Source organism: Choloepus didactylus, chromosome 12 (assembly GCF_015220235.1).
Source record: "Choloepus didactylus isolate mChoDid1 chromosome 12, mChoDid1.pri, whole genome shotgun sequence".
NCBI lineage: Eukaryota > Metazoa > Chordata > Mammalia > Pilosa > Megalonychidae > Choloepus > Choloepus didactylus.
Genome location: NC_051318.1, coordinates 73188658 through 73203618, shown reverse-complemented (window position 1 = coordinate 73203618; position 14961 = coordinate 73188658). Strand labels below are relative to the sequence as shown.

The window sequence follows — 14961 nt, the reverse complement described above, 5'->3', positions numbered from 1 at the left end:
TTCCAAAGTTTGCAGTTAGCTCAGTGTAAGTGTCCCCTACTATTTTCTCAGGAGCCATCACTAACATTGACATTATTTTTAGTAGTTTTAGAGTTTCATTTTGGAGTTCTTCTAGAAAGGGACAGGGAGAAGGGAAGGGGTTGTGTTGGTGATAGTGCCATTTGCTGAGACTGGCCTGCAGGTGACCTGCCAAAACCTTTATGCAGAGAATAAAGCACTGGTGGGTGCTCAATGAATACCAGAGTTGCTTTCCCAAAGGCAATTCATTGCTTACTCTTCACAAAGAAATACACCCAAATACTATAAACACTTGAATTTAGATTTGACATTTGGCATTGTTGACTTTTACCAGAGATTGTGCTCCTGGAAAATAGTGACGGTTAAGAAATCTCTCACCCTTTGTGCAGGAAACTCACTGCTAAAAATACCCTTCTCCATATGATAAAGATAAGACTCACAGATGGCTACCTTTTCCCTCCAAATTCCCACTGTTTATCTCATAAGTGAATAACCAAAGTGCTTGATACCACTGATCAATCAGACCAAAATGTTTGTTAATCAAATTTTTGTTAAGCTTCTTTCCTTGCCCCTGGGCTGCTGAACTTGGACCCTTCTTCAGCCTGAGACTGCAAACAGCCATCCCAGGAATGGGCTGCTCAGGGTAAAATTCTCTGATCGTCTGTCAAGGCTTGGGATGCTTGTCCCACGTCTCCATACCCAGTTCTTTCCATCCTTGTTAACTGCTCTCTATAAAAGAAAGAAACTTTTGTCAAATCTTTGAGAGACTTGCAGTTCTTATGGTCAGAATTTTCTCCCTATTGGAATAGTCCCTGTCTCTCAGTTGAAATAGTCTTCCTCCCCACCCTTGGAATAATCCTTCCAGATCACGTTTCTCAATACTAGGTCCGGATTTATTTTTATTTGACACATGATTATCTTGGCAATGCATTAAATAAATAAATATGTAAACTAAATAACCAAATAATTGAAATTCAGTTAATGTCAGAAAAATGCCATGTACATGAATGTGGTCGAAATGGGAAGTTTTGGGTCATGTATGTTACTAGAATGAAAGTTAGAAGATAAATCATGGGACTGAATAACATAGTGAACCCTGTTGTGGATGATGGACTGGGGTTAATAGTACAAGTATAAGAATGTTCTTTCATGATCTATAATAAATGTATGATGCTAATACAAGGCGTTAATAATAGGGTGGTATATGGAAAACAAATACATCTAATGTAATCTCTAGACTATAGTTAATAGTACTATTTTAATATTCTTTCATCAGTTGTAACAAAGGTCCACACTAATTCAGATTTTCAACCATAGGGGAGTATATGGGAACTCTGTAGTTTTACTATGACTTTTCTGTAAACCTTCAATTTCTGTAATTAAAAAATAATAGTAAGTTTTTTAAAAAAAGAAGAAATATTATGCTAAGTGAAAGAAACCAGACACAAAGTAGTACATTCTGTTAGATTCCATTTTTGTATAATGTAAATATAAATAAATCTATAGAGACAGAACTAGAAAGTGGTCATGTAGGGCTGGAGAAGGATAGATGGTTTGAGAGGTGACTGCTAAGGGGTATGGGGTTTTTCTTTTTGGAGTTATGAAAATTTTCTGAAATTGTTGGTGGTGATTAGCACACACTCTGTGAATATACCAAAAGCCATTGTTTGTACATTTTGGATGGAATGTATGGTATGTGAATGTATCTTAATAAAACTGCTTTTAAAAATATTATGTTTTATGTCACCTAAGTATTAATTGAGTCTTCTGACTTATGTGAGAAATGTTTCTTCATGAGTGCAAAACAACATATACTAAAAGTTGACTTTTATTGCCTTAAATAGTTGGACTATTTCCTTTTTAAAACTCTATGAACCACCATTCCAGAAAACATAGCATAAAATCTCCTAACTTGGAAGTTATTTTATCATTAAATAATTATTAAAATTAATTTGTGGTGGGAAAAAAAGGCAAAATCTAATATGATAATTTCAATATTTAATTCCCACATAACATTTTAAATTTTAATTGTATACATTCTTATCCCAGTTTTGCAAATAAATATAAAGAATATTTCAGTTATACACAGATATTTTTATATTTTCCAATGCATATAATTTATCATTCTAGAATGCTCTTTATATTGGCATTTTTCACTTTATCACCTTTTATCAAGGCCTAAGAATGCCCTTCCAACTATATAGTCAATATTCTGTTTGCCTTTCATTCATATAACTACAAAGATGTAAAGAATGCACACATTTCTTTGTTTTTGACTGAGAAAGAGAGAAAAGTGAGAGAAAAAGAATGAAGCAACATCCTATATTCTTTGTGAATAACTTAAAACTGGAAGATTATTATGCAACAAATTTCCCACCCCCACACCCACCCTTCTTTTATCTCCTGTGAACATGACATCTATCACTCAGTGAAGGTTCAAGACAGCTGAAAAAAATAACCACAATGATCTTCATTTCTCCTGATATAGAAAGTGGATAAGGTCAGAGACACAGGCCTGTGTCAGGCAGAAGTGTAATTAACTCGAGTGCAATGCTGATTTGACTGTGTTTATAGCACCTTTGCCCTGGGTAATTTCAGAGAGATGAAATAAAATGCCTTTCAAAACAAAGAGAATCAAGCTCCTCATTAACAGAAGAGGCCAATATGTCTCTTGGCCATGTCACTTACTTCAGACACTGTCTACTTTAAATGGTTTGCTTTAGGACAATATAATGGATACTCATCTTACTTTTTAAATTTTATTCAATTATTAACATTCCTATGACATCACAATCTTCAATTGTCATTTATTCAATTTGTCTACAAACAATGGCTACCTCATCACTGCTATGGATTATACTTCATTTCATGCTTTTATCAGTTCCATCTTTTTCAATCGTGCTTTGGTTTTTCTTTCCCTTACCTGATGCCATCGGCACTGAGCACTGTAACCGTACCTGATATATCAGCGTGTCATCTTTAGATCTCTCAGCTCTGCTGAAGTAATAGATATGAATAGTCTCTGATATCTATAGCATAAGAAATGTCACATTTCTTTATTTTTTAGAATTTGGTTCAAATCCTTTCTATTCACCAAAGTTAGCATGAGGTCCAATATTAAATATTTTTTATGGTTTCCTCTCTTTCCCTCTATAATGCCAGAATGTTGTGGCTGCCACAGTCCAGAAAAAATGGAGAGTTCACTGGCTCTCAGTTAATAGCAGTCACTGTTGCTAATGCCCCTTGATCAGAACCACATATACAAATGCAGTTGGTTCTGTTTTGGTAGGGAGAAGTCTGTACAACCTGTGTATGAAGTTCTGTCACAGGGGCATTGCTCAGCATTAGGTAATGAATCATGTACCCCACAAAAGGCATGTTCTTAATCTTAATCCACTGTTCTAGTTTGCTAATGCTTCCGGAATGCAAAACACCAGAGACGGATTGGCTTTTATAAAAGGGAGTTTATTTGGTTATACAGTTACAGTCTTAAGGCCATGAAGTGTCCAAGGTAACACATCAGCAATCGGGTACCTTCACTGGAAGATGGCCAGTGGCGTCCGGAAAACCTCGGTTAGCTGGGAAGGCATGTGGATGGCATCTGCTCCAAAGTTCTGGTTTCACAATGGCTTTCTCCCAGGACATTCCTCTCTAGGCTGCAGTTCCTCAAAAATGTCACTCTTAGTTGCACTTGGGGTATTTGTCCTCTCTTAGCTTCTCTGGAGCAAGAGTCTGCTTTCAACAGCCATCTTCAAACTGTCTTTCATCTGCAGCTCCTGTGCTTTCTTCAAAGTGTCCCTCTTGGCTGGAGCTCCTCTTCAAAATGTCACTCACAGCTGCACTGAGTTCCCTCTGTCTATCAGCTCATTTATATGGCTCCAGTGACTCAACTTAGACCCACCCTGAATGGGTGGAGCAACACCTCCATGGAAATTATCCAATCAGAGTCATCAGCCACAGCTGGGTGGGGCGCATTCCAAAGAATCACTCAAAGAAATACAATGTAATCAACACTGATAACGTCTGCCCACACAAGATTCTATCAAAGATAATGGCGTTTGGGGGGACGTAATACATTCAAACTGGCACATCCACATTACTATGTGTGTGAAGCCATTTGTAAAGAGGACCGCTTGAAGATGTTATTAGTTAAGGTGTGGCCAAATTGAATCAAGGTGGTTCTTAATGTGTATTACCAGAAGCCTTATAAAAAGAGGAATTCAGACACAGGCAGAGAAGGCAGAACACAAAGAAGCTAAAAGAGAAAGCCACAGGAAGAGACCAAGGAATCAGATCACCATGTGACAGTGCCAGAGATGCAAATCAAGGAACCACAAGGATTGGGGCATGCTAGTACTAGAATGCTACAGACTCCAGGGGAAAGCACAGCCCATCAAGAACTTGATTTCTGACTTCTAACCTCCAAAACCATGAAATAATAAATTCCAATTGTTAAAGTCAACCACTGTGTGATATTTGTCCTAGCAGTCCTGGTGAACTAAGACACACCATCCCAAGATCATAGGTCTAGGGGTCCAAATCTTCACAGGTATTCACTGCCATACCTATTCAAGTTCCTTCAGACTCTAACACAGTGAAGTGAGTGTGGTGTAACTCTTATCCACTTTGAGGAACCAGCAATCTCCCCTGCCCTCCAAATTGAGGAATCTTTATCCCTTTTATCCACAAACTATCAGCCTTCAACACTTCCCATTTGAGGGGTAGTTTCCAACTTATCTTTGATGGGTTTAATTCAGATAGTGCAAACTGGTAGCCAAAGGGGCCAAAATAAACCCACAGGGATGCTTTGGTATGGCTCATGCTATGTTTTTAAATATGGGCGATTTCACATCAAAAATCTATATTCAGGAAAGCTTCAGTGGCTGAGAGATTTCAAATGGAGTTGAGAAGTCCCTCTGGTCGACACTCTTAAACACTATGTAGACAACACTTCTTAGGTTTTAATGTATTGGAATAGCTAGAAGTAAATACCTGAATCTACCAAACTCCAACCCGGTAGCCTTGACTCTTGAAGACGATTATATAACAATGTAGCTTACAAGGGGTGACAGTGTGATTGTGAAAACCCTGTGGATCACACTCCCTTTATCCAGTGTATGGATGGATAAGTAGAAAAATGGGGACAAACCCAAATGAAAAATAGGGTGGATGGGGGTGTGATTTGGGCGTTCTTTTTTTATTTTTATTTTTTATTCTGATTCTGATTCTTTCTGGTGTATGGAAAATGTTCAAAAATAGATTGGGGTTGCTCACCAGCCAAGGTGGAATCCCCAGGCCTCTCCAGTCCGCCGAGGGCAAACCACCAGCCCATCTCTTCTGCCTCACCAGGGAGGTGGAGCATGAGCGCATGTTGTAGGACCTGATAGATGGTGAGCTATGCCTGGGCAGGGTGAAGCCAGAGGAAACTCTGGTGGAGGTCCATAGTGGTCCTGATGTACAAATTGGTTGTCAGACCTGGCTATAGGGGTAAAAGACTAATCGAACCATCTAGTAGCTGTTTCCCTCCGAAGTTTCCCTCAGGATAGCTGGCACCCTTGCAGGTGTAAAAAAAGAAAAAAAAAAAATAGATTGGGGTGATGAATGCACAACTATAAGATGGTACAGTGAACAGCTGATTGTACACCATGGATGACTATACGGTATGTGAATATATCTCAATAAAACTGAATTTAAAAAAATAAAATACGACTGGTATCACATTTAGAAAAAAAATCTTTATTTCAGGATTCTTTTGAGAAATTGAAAGGTATAGCAGCTGAGCTGTCATTCTTACATGACAACAATTAGCTGGAGTTAAGTAATGGCTGCCTCCTTCATCAGCCATGAACTCTCCAGTTTGATACAGTCACTAACAAGCCTACCACAGTCATGTAGAACTGTGAGCATTTAAACTGAGACTTCTGACCCTTACTTTCAGTTATGAGTTAAATTGTATCCTCCAAAAATATATGGTGAAGTCCTACTTTTCTGTGCCTCAGAATATGATGTTATTTGGAAATAGGGTCATTGCAGATTAGTCAAGTTGAGGTGATAATGGAATATTGTAGGCTCTTAACCCATTGTGGCTAGTATCCTTATAAGAAGAGAAGAGACAGAGACACACAAGGGGAAGGCCATGTGAACACAGAGGCAGAGACCGGAATTCAGAGCTACAAACCATGAAATGTCAAGGATTGCAGGCCACCACCAGAAGCTAGGGAGAGACAAGGAAGAATTTTTCCCTAGAGCCATCAAAGAGGGCAGGGCCCCACCAAGACTTTGATTCAGATTTCTAGCCTCAAGAACTGTGGGATAATAAATTTCTGTTGTCTTAAGCCATCCTATTTGTGATAATTTTTTATGGCAGTCCTAGAAAATTAAGTCACCTTCAGAAGTAAAGTCATAAGTTAGGAGTTGTCTTCAGGGTATCCCCACCTCCATTTAGGAATTTTGGCATTTGTCTTGAAGCACAAAGAGGCTATTAGTAATCTACAGGGTCAAGAGAATGCATACTTTAAAAAACATTATATTTGACTTCTCTCAAGAAGAAATTCAAAGTTCAGTAATAGAATAATTTGTAAATTAAAGAATTAATATAGTACCTTGTAAATATCCTTTCCTCCAACGTAGGGGACATTTGGTGATTATGACTACAAGACACATGTTTTCGTAAGATGTAAGCACCACATTTTTTGGGAACCTCCTTCTCTTGTTATCTGTCCAAATGGTTCTGATGGAATTAAAATATATTCCCTGATTGTAAGGATGGATATTTGACCCAGACATAGTCAATCAGAGCTAAGCATACTAAAAATTAAGGCTTTTTTTGAATGACGGGAAAAAGGAATGTTTGTTATATATTGTCCTTGAACTATGAGAATGTATCACTGATCCTGTTGTAGACAAATCTGAATAGAGATCTATAGTGGGATGTATAGTGTCCCCCACCCCCTGCCAAAAAGCTATGTCCACCTAGAACCTCAGAATGTGACTTTATATGAAAATAGGGTCTTCACAGATGCAATTAGTTAAGAAGAGATCTTACTGGATTGGAGTGGGCCCTACATCCAATGACTGCTGTCCTTAGAGGAAGAGGAGAGGACACAGAGGACAGACACAGAGAAGAGGGCCACAGGAAGATGGAGGCAAAGACTGGAATATTGCAGCCTACAAGCTCAGAAACATGAAGGATTGCTAGGACCTGCCAGAAGCTAGGAAGAGGCAAGCAAGGATTCTTCTCTACAGCCTTTGAGGTGAGCGTGGTTCCAGTTTGCTAAAGCTGCTGAAATGCAATATACCAGAAATGGATTGGCTTTTACAATGGTGGTTCAACAGCTCACAAATTTACAGTTCCAAAGTCATGAAAATGTCCCAATTAAGGCATCAAGAGTAAGATACCTTCTCTGAGGAAAGGACAATGGCATCTGGGTTCCTCTGTCACATGGGAAGGTACATAGCCAGAGTTTGCTGGTCCTCTCCCTGATTTAGTTTCTGGTTTCTGTGGCTTTCTCCAAAATGTCTCTGGGCTTCTGTCTTAGCTTCTCTCAGCTCCTGTGGGTTCTCCTTGCTTCTCCCAGAGGCAAACTCTGGATTACATATTTTAGCTTCTCTGAGCTCTCTTCAAAACGTCTCCAGCAAGGGGAATAAGACCCACCTTATATTGGCAGGGTCACATCTCCATGGAAACAATCTAATCAAAAGGTCCCACCCACAATAGGTCTGATCCCACAAGACTGGAATCAAAGAACATAGTCTTTTTCTGGAGTACATAACAGATCCAAACAAGCACAATGGCCCTGCCAATACCCTGATTTCAGACCTCTAGCCTCCAGAACTGTAAGAGAATAAATTTCTGTGGTTTTGAGTCACCCATTTTGTGGTAGTTTAGTATGGAAGTCCTAGGAAGCTAATACAAGAGTCTTTCTAAGAGTGAAGCAAACAGAAAGGAAAGCAGGACCCAGAGATGGAGGAAAAATGAGGCCCGATAAAACTCTATACTCTGTATTGAGCCATATCTGAAGCTAGTCTATCCCTAGAAATTTTAGATCCGTAAACCAATACATTCCCTTTCCTCAGTTTACCATTTTGTGTTCAGTTTCTATCATCAGAAACCAAAGGTCCAGACAAAGAAGCCTCCTACATATTCTCTCATCTGTGAATCTCTTGTTCTTAACCCCTTTCTTTCCTCTAAAATTTCTTCATATCTTTCCAAAGATACTCACTCTTACTTTTTTCTCTCTCCAGCTGATTGGAATGGCAATGTCTTGAATGATACATGTTGAATGTGGCAGCTTCATTCAGCATGGATTGCATGGCGTAGACATGAAACTCTGCTCTAGATTTTTCCACAAGAAAAAAATAACTTTCTTGCTTTCTAAACCCCTGAATTTGGTGGTGGGAAGTAGGGGGTGTGGGTTGTGTGTGTGACAATTTAGCCTACCATCACTAACACAGTTGTCAATATATTTTTAAAATTCAAATTTATATGGCAGGCACATTATCATTAATATAGAAGATCAAAATTTATACAGCACAATAGTAATTTTGATGATAGGTACCTCTACAATTAGTTTTAAATGTATATTATATTTAAAATCTATCAAATACTAGCTGGGAAGGATGGTTTGCTTTCTAACAGTCTGAACATATAAAAAGTGGAAACCAGAAAGGAGAAGATAAGAGAAAGGTAAATGAATTTTCATTTCAATTTTAGTTCAATCCATTATAAATTCCCTTTACAAATTTAAAATGGCAGTGAGAGTGTTAAGCAAAATCAATTGCTTTTATTGATTAAAAAGAGATCACACAACAAACCAATTGAAAAAGAAATTTAGAGGGCAATGAGGTCACATATTAAAATAAAATCATCCTTCTTTTTCCAAGAATTCAAATTTTCACTCTTGTGGCATTTGACTCATTTTCATAAAATCTACCCTAGGACTAAAATATTAGTGGAAGGTAGGAAACTGAGGTGAGCAGGCATTTAGCAATTGTTCAGTGGTCTGTAAAATGAATTTCTGATCTCAGCCCAGTCATAAAACCTATCATCACAATTGATGCAAGTCAGTGCCTTTTCTATCAGTCTCATCAGGGAAGCCTGGGACTGTCTGAATACAGACACAGTAATGTCTCTTATACAGCCAAAATCTGTAAGTCAAAATTAAGTATCACTGGTAAGGGAGTTACTCTCTCTGCTTGAATCATTCCATAGCTGAGTGCAAGCTTTAAATGACGATTCTAGTTCCTTTAGGAAGATTTACACTCTCTAAAGATAGGGTAGAATAGATACCATGAAAATCCCACACCCTGTAGTGGAGAAATTGAAGATAAGAAACTGCCTATCCCTGAGGGTGGGAAAAGACAGGATCACCAACAGTCCTGGTCAGCTCAACAGACCTGCTGACTTAGAAGCCAAGTGAGGTCAAAAGAAGTCTCTTTATGTCCAAATGAATAAATTAAAATCAATGCTTTAGAAGGGCCAAAATTTTGGGTATATATAAGTTAAATATGTTGATGCCTGTCTGAAAAGCCTTGATTTTGTTGTATTTTAAAAATTTGAGGTGTCTCCTGAGGCTTTTTCATAAGCCTTAAAATAACTTCTTTCTACCAATAAAGTGTCACATTTTTTGGAACAATTCTTCACTTCCTACCTCTTTATATAGTTACACTTTTTTCTGTTACATTTGGCTTAAATGAGGTTTAGGGGAGCAATCAAAAAGATTGAAAATAAGTTCTACCAGACACCCAGCGACAAATTCTGGAGTCCAGCTAGAACTGGTCCATGTTCCCCTCCTTCTTGATTTCATGGAAAACTCTTGTGGCTCTTTTACCTCCCAAATACTCTTTTGTGTTAGCAGAACACATGGAGCCAAGATCTTAACATGTATATAATCTTCCTGTTGGTCTGATCCTAGACATCGCCAAAGTGGTATATTGGTGTTAAGATTCATCTGGCTAATTATCCAGGCTAGACAGAGTGCCATATGTAGCAAGATTCCAAGATCCTACAAGATTAAGACTAGGTCCCCAAATGAGAACAAAGATAAGATCATCCTGAGGACATACAGATACTTACAGATAAAGGATGAAGTTCTCAAATTTTAAATATTTTAATGCTTTTCTCCTATAAAACCCCCTCATATTGTTATGGATTACAGTTTCAAAGTGAGAGGAATGCTAACCTGGGAGAAAATTTTATAATTCATAAGGCAGGTATGATCTATACAAACATTAGAGTGAAGATTTACATCTTTGATTAGGTCATGGAATAATGTACTTCTGGCTTTCATGATGCCAGCAAATATGAACTTGTAAATGAGTCCCTTAGATTTAACAAGTAAATTTGACTATTTTTGTAGTCAAATTTGTTTGCTTTTTATGTATGGCATCATGTTTAGGATTGGGGTGAGGAGAAAGTTCTAAAGTATTATGTGCTTCAGTCAGAAGGACCTATCTAAACTGTACATGGTCCACTGTGCTGGAATGGGTTACGGCAACTGGACTAAGGCCAGGAAATATTTTCCCAGAATTCCCTTCCCAATAAGATTCCAGGTTAGAATTGGCCAAAAGAGGAATTTTGAGAGCTTTGGAAGGTGAAAAGGAAACAGAAGCCATTCTCTCCGAAGGTCACCACAATCAGACACAGTGACAGACAGAGGGTTCCAGTTGGTCCTTCCTTTTCTCACCTGCTCTTCCCAACTGCTGACACTGCTGATGAAAGCAGCTCCAGCCTTACCACCAGGCATTTTTCTGTGGCAACCTGGGAGAGGAAACAGCTTCTCCAGAGGTTGCAATTCCCATAAGTCTCTCCAGGAGCAATCCCCTTCATTACCTAGATATTTTGGACTTCTGAGATTCTCTGACAAGTGCTAACCTGTCCACCCACACCAGTGCTTCAGGTGGGCAGGTCACTAACGATTTTCCTGATCATTCAACTTCTCCCTTACAGACCTTCACTTCCCTGACTCCACAAAGATTTGTGTAAATTCTCACTGTACTATAAATCCCCTATTCCATGACTCTCATGGTGACTCTGCTCTCCTACCTGAATCCTGACAAATACAACTACATAGAACTCGTCTTGCCAAATCTCCACCTCAGTGTGAACCTGTGTTTTATCCAATCTCACAGTTCAGGTTCTCATGATAACCATAAAGAATAAAACTTAAAGATATTTGCATTGATTTAAATCCTGGAAATGCATACTTCTCTAGTTTGCTAATGCTGCCAGGATGCAAAACATCAGAAATGGATCAGCTTTTGTAAAAGGGATTTATTTGGTTACAAAGTTACAGTCTTAAGGCCGTAAAGTGTCCAAGGTAACACATCAGCAATCGGGTACCTTCGCTGAAGGATGGTTGATGGTGTCCAGAAAACCTCTGTTAGCTGGGAAGACACGTGGCTGGCATCTGCTCCAAAGTTCTGGTTTCACAATATCTTTCTCCCAGGATGTTCTTCTCTAGGCTGCAGTTCCTCAAAAATATCACTCTTAGTTGCACTTGGGGTATTTGTCCTCTCTCAGCTTCTCCGGAGCAAGAGTCTGCTTTCAATGACCGTCTTCAAACTTTCTCTCATCTGCAGCTCCTGTGCTGTGGCTCCTCTTCAAAATGTCACTCTCAGCTTCACTGAGTTCCTTCTGTTTGTCAGCCCATTTATATGGCTCCACTGATCAAGGCCCACCCTAAATGGGTGGAGCCATGCCTCCATGGAAATTATCTCATCCGAGTTATCACCCACAGTTAGGTGAGGTGCATCTTCAAAGAAACACTCAAAGAATTACAATCTAATCAACACTGATAACATATGCCCACACAAGATTACATCAAAGATAATGGTGTTTGGGGGACATAATACATTCAAACTGGCACACATACTAACATTACAATTTCTTTACTCATTTTGTATACGCTCTGCCATTTTTTAGTGTGTGCAAAACTTAGTGTTTTACATGATCTTGTGTTGCATTATTCAGGCTATTTGGCCAGAAGCATGACTCCAAAACATAAATCAAACAAATTCAAACCGACCAGGTAAACTTACTTTAAAATGAAAAAAGAACAGGAATAAATGAGGTCTTATTTACTTTGGGTTTCCCTTAGAAGTCAAGGCCTAAGAAAAGGTCTAGTTTCTATTCTTTCCTTTTTTTTTTTTCATGAAGGAAGAAATCCAAGTTACCAGATCTGGGGAGCTCATGAAAGAAGGCTATTGAAATAGGAAAGGAGGGACATTTAGTACAAGTGTGTGCTCTTACGTTGTTCATTCATTATAGACCCTTCAAGGCCTTTTGAGGAGATATGTTGAATGAAGCTCAGAATAAGCCTCCTAAGAATTAGAAAAGGGGAGAATCTATCCACTGGCTCCTATCCACCATTGTTCATGGATAAAAACTACTTTGGACTTCCTTTTGATTATGTGTGAATGCCAGATTCGTTCCCATGGGTGTACCACACCATGGTTTGAGAAGCCTTGGCAGAATAAGAGAGATAATGTGACATAGCCGAGGTAAATGTCCATCATGATAAATCTGTATTAAACTGGTTGTCACAACAATACTTAAAATAAAAAATGGACAGAGAAGATGTGAGGCAGAGTACAAGACTATATCATTTCTCTCTTTTACTTTCTCTTTATTCTCTGATTCTACTTTCTTTAGCTGGTGGCATCATTCTTCAAAAAGTTTCTTCCTTGTAGCAACAGCTTACATTCTCCTAAAACTTGTATTCTCAAGGAAAGAGTATACCCTCTAGTAGGACCCCGAAATCATAGCTTAAGAAAAGTCTGATAGGCCTAATTTTGGTCTATAAGTTAATCACTTGAGCCAAAGGAATGGGATAGTTGAGCTGGCCAGCATGCAACAGATGTTCACCCTTGTGAAAGACAAGAGAAAGATCACCAGGATAGTCAGTTACCTGTAGAACATAGGGATCGTGCAAGGAACAATTTCAAAAGGAAATAGGGAATTTGATACATGACAAAGGTGTGTGCAGCATCAGCAAGATCAAAAACTATCCAACACAGATGGCTTATCAACATCTTATTTAAAAAGATTTTACTGATTCTCACTTTGCATTATTATTCTCTGAACCTCCGACACTCACAGGAAAATTGTAGTATAGCTGAAGAGAGCTAACTTTCTTAATTAATACTCTGATGCTATATAAAATACTCCATTTGTTTATTGCTGCAGAATACAAACAGTTTAATTGTCATATAATCCTTAGGTGAGGCCTGGATATATTCTCAAATTCAGGCCTTCCTTACCAGAGGAAAGTTTACCTCTCAAGGTTAAAGTAATGACATTGTTTGATGAGTAGGGAAGAACAGAGGAAAAATGCTGTTGATTATATTGTTCTAACGTGTACCAAACCATATGGAAGAAATGCTATACTCCTAGACCAGCTTTTTAAGAGAAGTTACTAATTATGAGGCCTGGGTTTGGCTCTGCCAGCACCTTCATTCAATACCTTTTGGTTTCCAACTTGCTCTTGTTTCAGGATACTTTTAATTGGGTAAAGAAACATACAGACATTGAGAATCAGACACTCCATTTCCAGATGCAAACTTTTTTTTTTTCTGTGAAATGGGAGTGAAACCATAGACAGGTAAACTGGCTTTCCATGACTTCCTTTCTCTGTGACCTTTCCTTCTGAGCTTGTTTTGCTGACAGCCATGCTTACTCACAGGTCTTATAAACTAAGCATGTGTAGATGACCTTTGAAACACCAGGAAAAAAACCACCTCCCTTAGAACCAAGATTATGAGGACAAGGAGAAATTAGAAGCAAATCAAATATGAAAGGCCTTCCAACAAGGAAGATCCAGCCTAAAGTCCACTCTACCCCATATGGACAATTCAGGTGTGACTATGGTTTGTTAATTTTCTTTCAGTATGGTAGGAGCATATTGGAAGGAATGAAGTTGTTTCAGGATATTTGTTTTTCCCATTGCTTTGCTTTTGTTTTGTTTGGAAGTTTTTTTTATTTGATAAAGTTAATTTTAAAAAAAAGGACAACTCTAACCAATTGGACTATGCCAAGTCAAACCTCCCCATTTCTGTCCCCACCTCCCATCTCTGATGCCCATAAAACTTCCTTTAGTTCTGAGATCGGGAAAGCAAATTTGAGTCTTTGTTCCTCTCTCCTTGCTAGTTGACCTCACAATAAAACCCTTTTCTCAAAATCCCAATGTCATAGTATTGGCCTCTGTGTGTGTTGGGCAGTGAACCCTTGCCTGGTAACAGAAGAAGATTGAAGATCATTCACTCACTTTGTTTTCAATTATTTTTCTTTTTCCACTTGTTTAGAGCAGAAAAGCAAAATTGGCAGTCTCAGCCCATGAGTAGAATTGGAATCTCTTCTAGCTCTCTACTTCATTGAATACCACAGCAGACTTAGTGGCTCAAAACAATAATCACTACATTGTGTTCATGATCTATAGGATTCAGGCTCCACTTAGCTGAATGATTATTCTGTTATATATGATCAACTGGGGTTACTGGGTGGTATTCAGATGGCAGCTGAGCTGGTCTGGAGGGTCCAAGATGGCTTCACCCACATTTTCAGGCCCTTGCCAGGAATAACTTGAAGGCTGTGTCCAGCAGGGCCACTCCCACTCACCCTGAGCCCTCAGAGCATCTCCATGTGACCTCTCCAGCAGGGTAGTCAAAGTTGTAACAAGGAAACTTCAGGCTCCAAGAGTGAGTGCTCCAGGACATAGCAAGTGGCACAAGGTCACTTCTGCCATATCATATTGGTCAGAGAGGTCATAATTTGTCTAGGTTCAAGGAGTAGGGACAAAGCCCCAACATTTCAATGGGTGAAACATCCAAGATTTTCTGGTTGTCTTTAACCCACCACATATGGTCATTAAAAATCATAATACACTAGAGCTAGGAAGGTTTTTAGTGTTTTTTCAATCCTCTTCATTTTAAAAATGGTGAAACTAA

The 14961-nt window shown here is 38.8% G+C and overlaps 1 protein-coding gene across 2 annotated transcripts in view; it reads right to left on the bottom strand.

Moving 5' to 3' along the window:
* Positions 1-721: 721 nt before the first annotated feature.
* Positions 722-14961, bottom strand: part of PCDH9 (protocadherin 9) — a 1016093-nt gene continuing 1001853 nt past the window's right edge. For both annotated transcript variants that reach the window (XM_037800551.1, XM_037800553.1), the window contains exon 5: positions 722-747. In XM_037800551.1, the coding sequence (XP_037656479.1) occupies positions 737-747 (11 nt within the window). In that variant the 3' untranslated portion in view covers positions 722-736. The remainder of the gene's footprint in view (positions 748-14961) is intronic.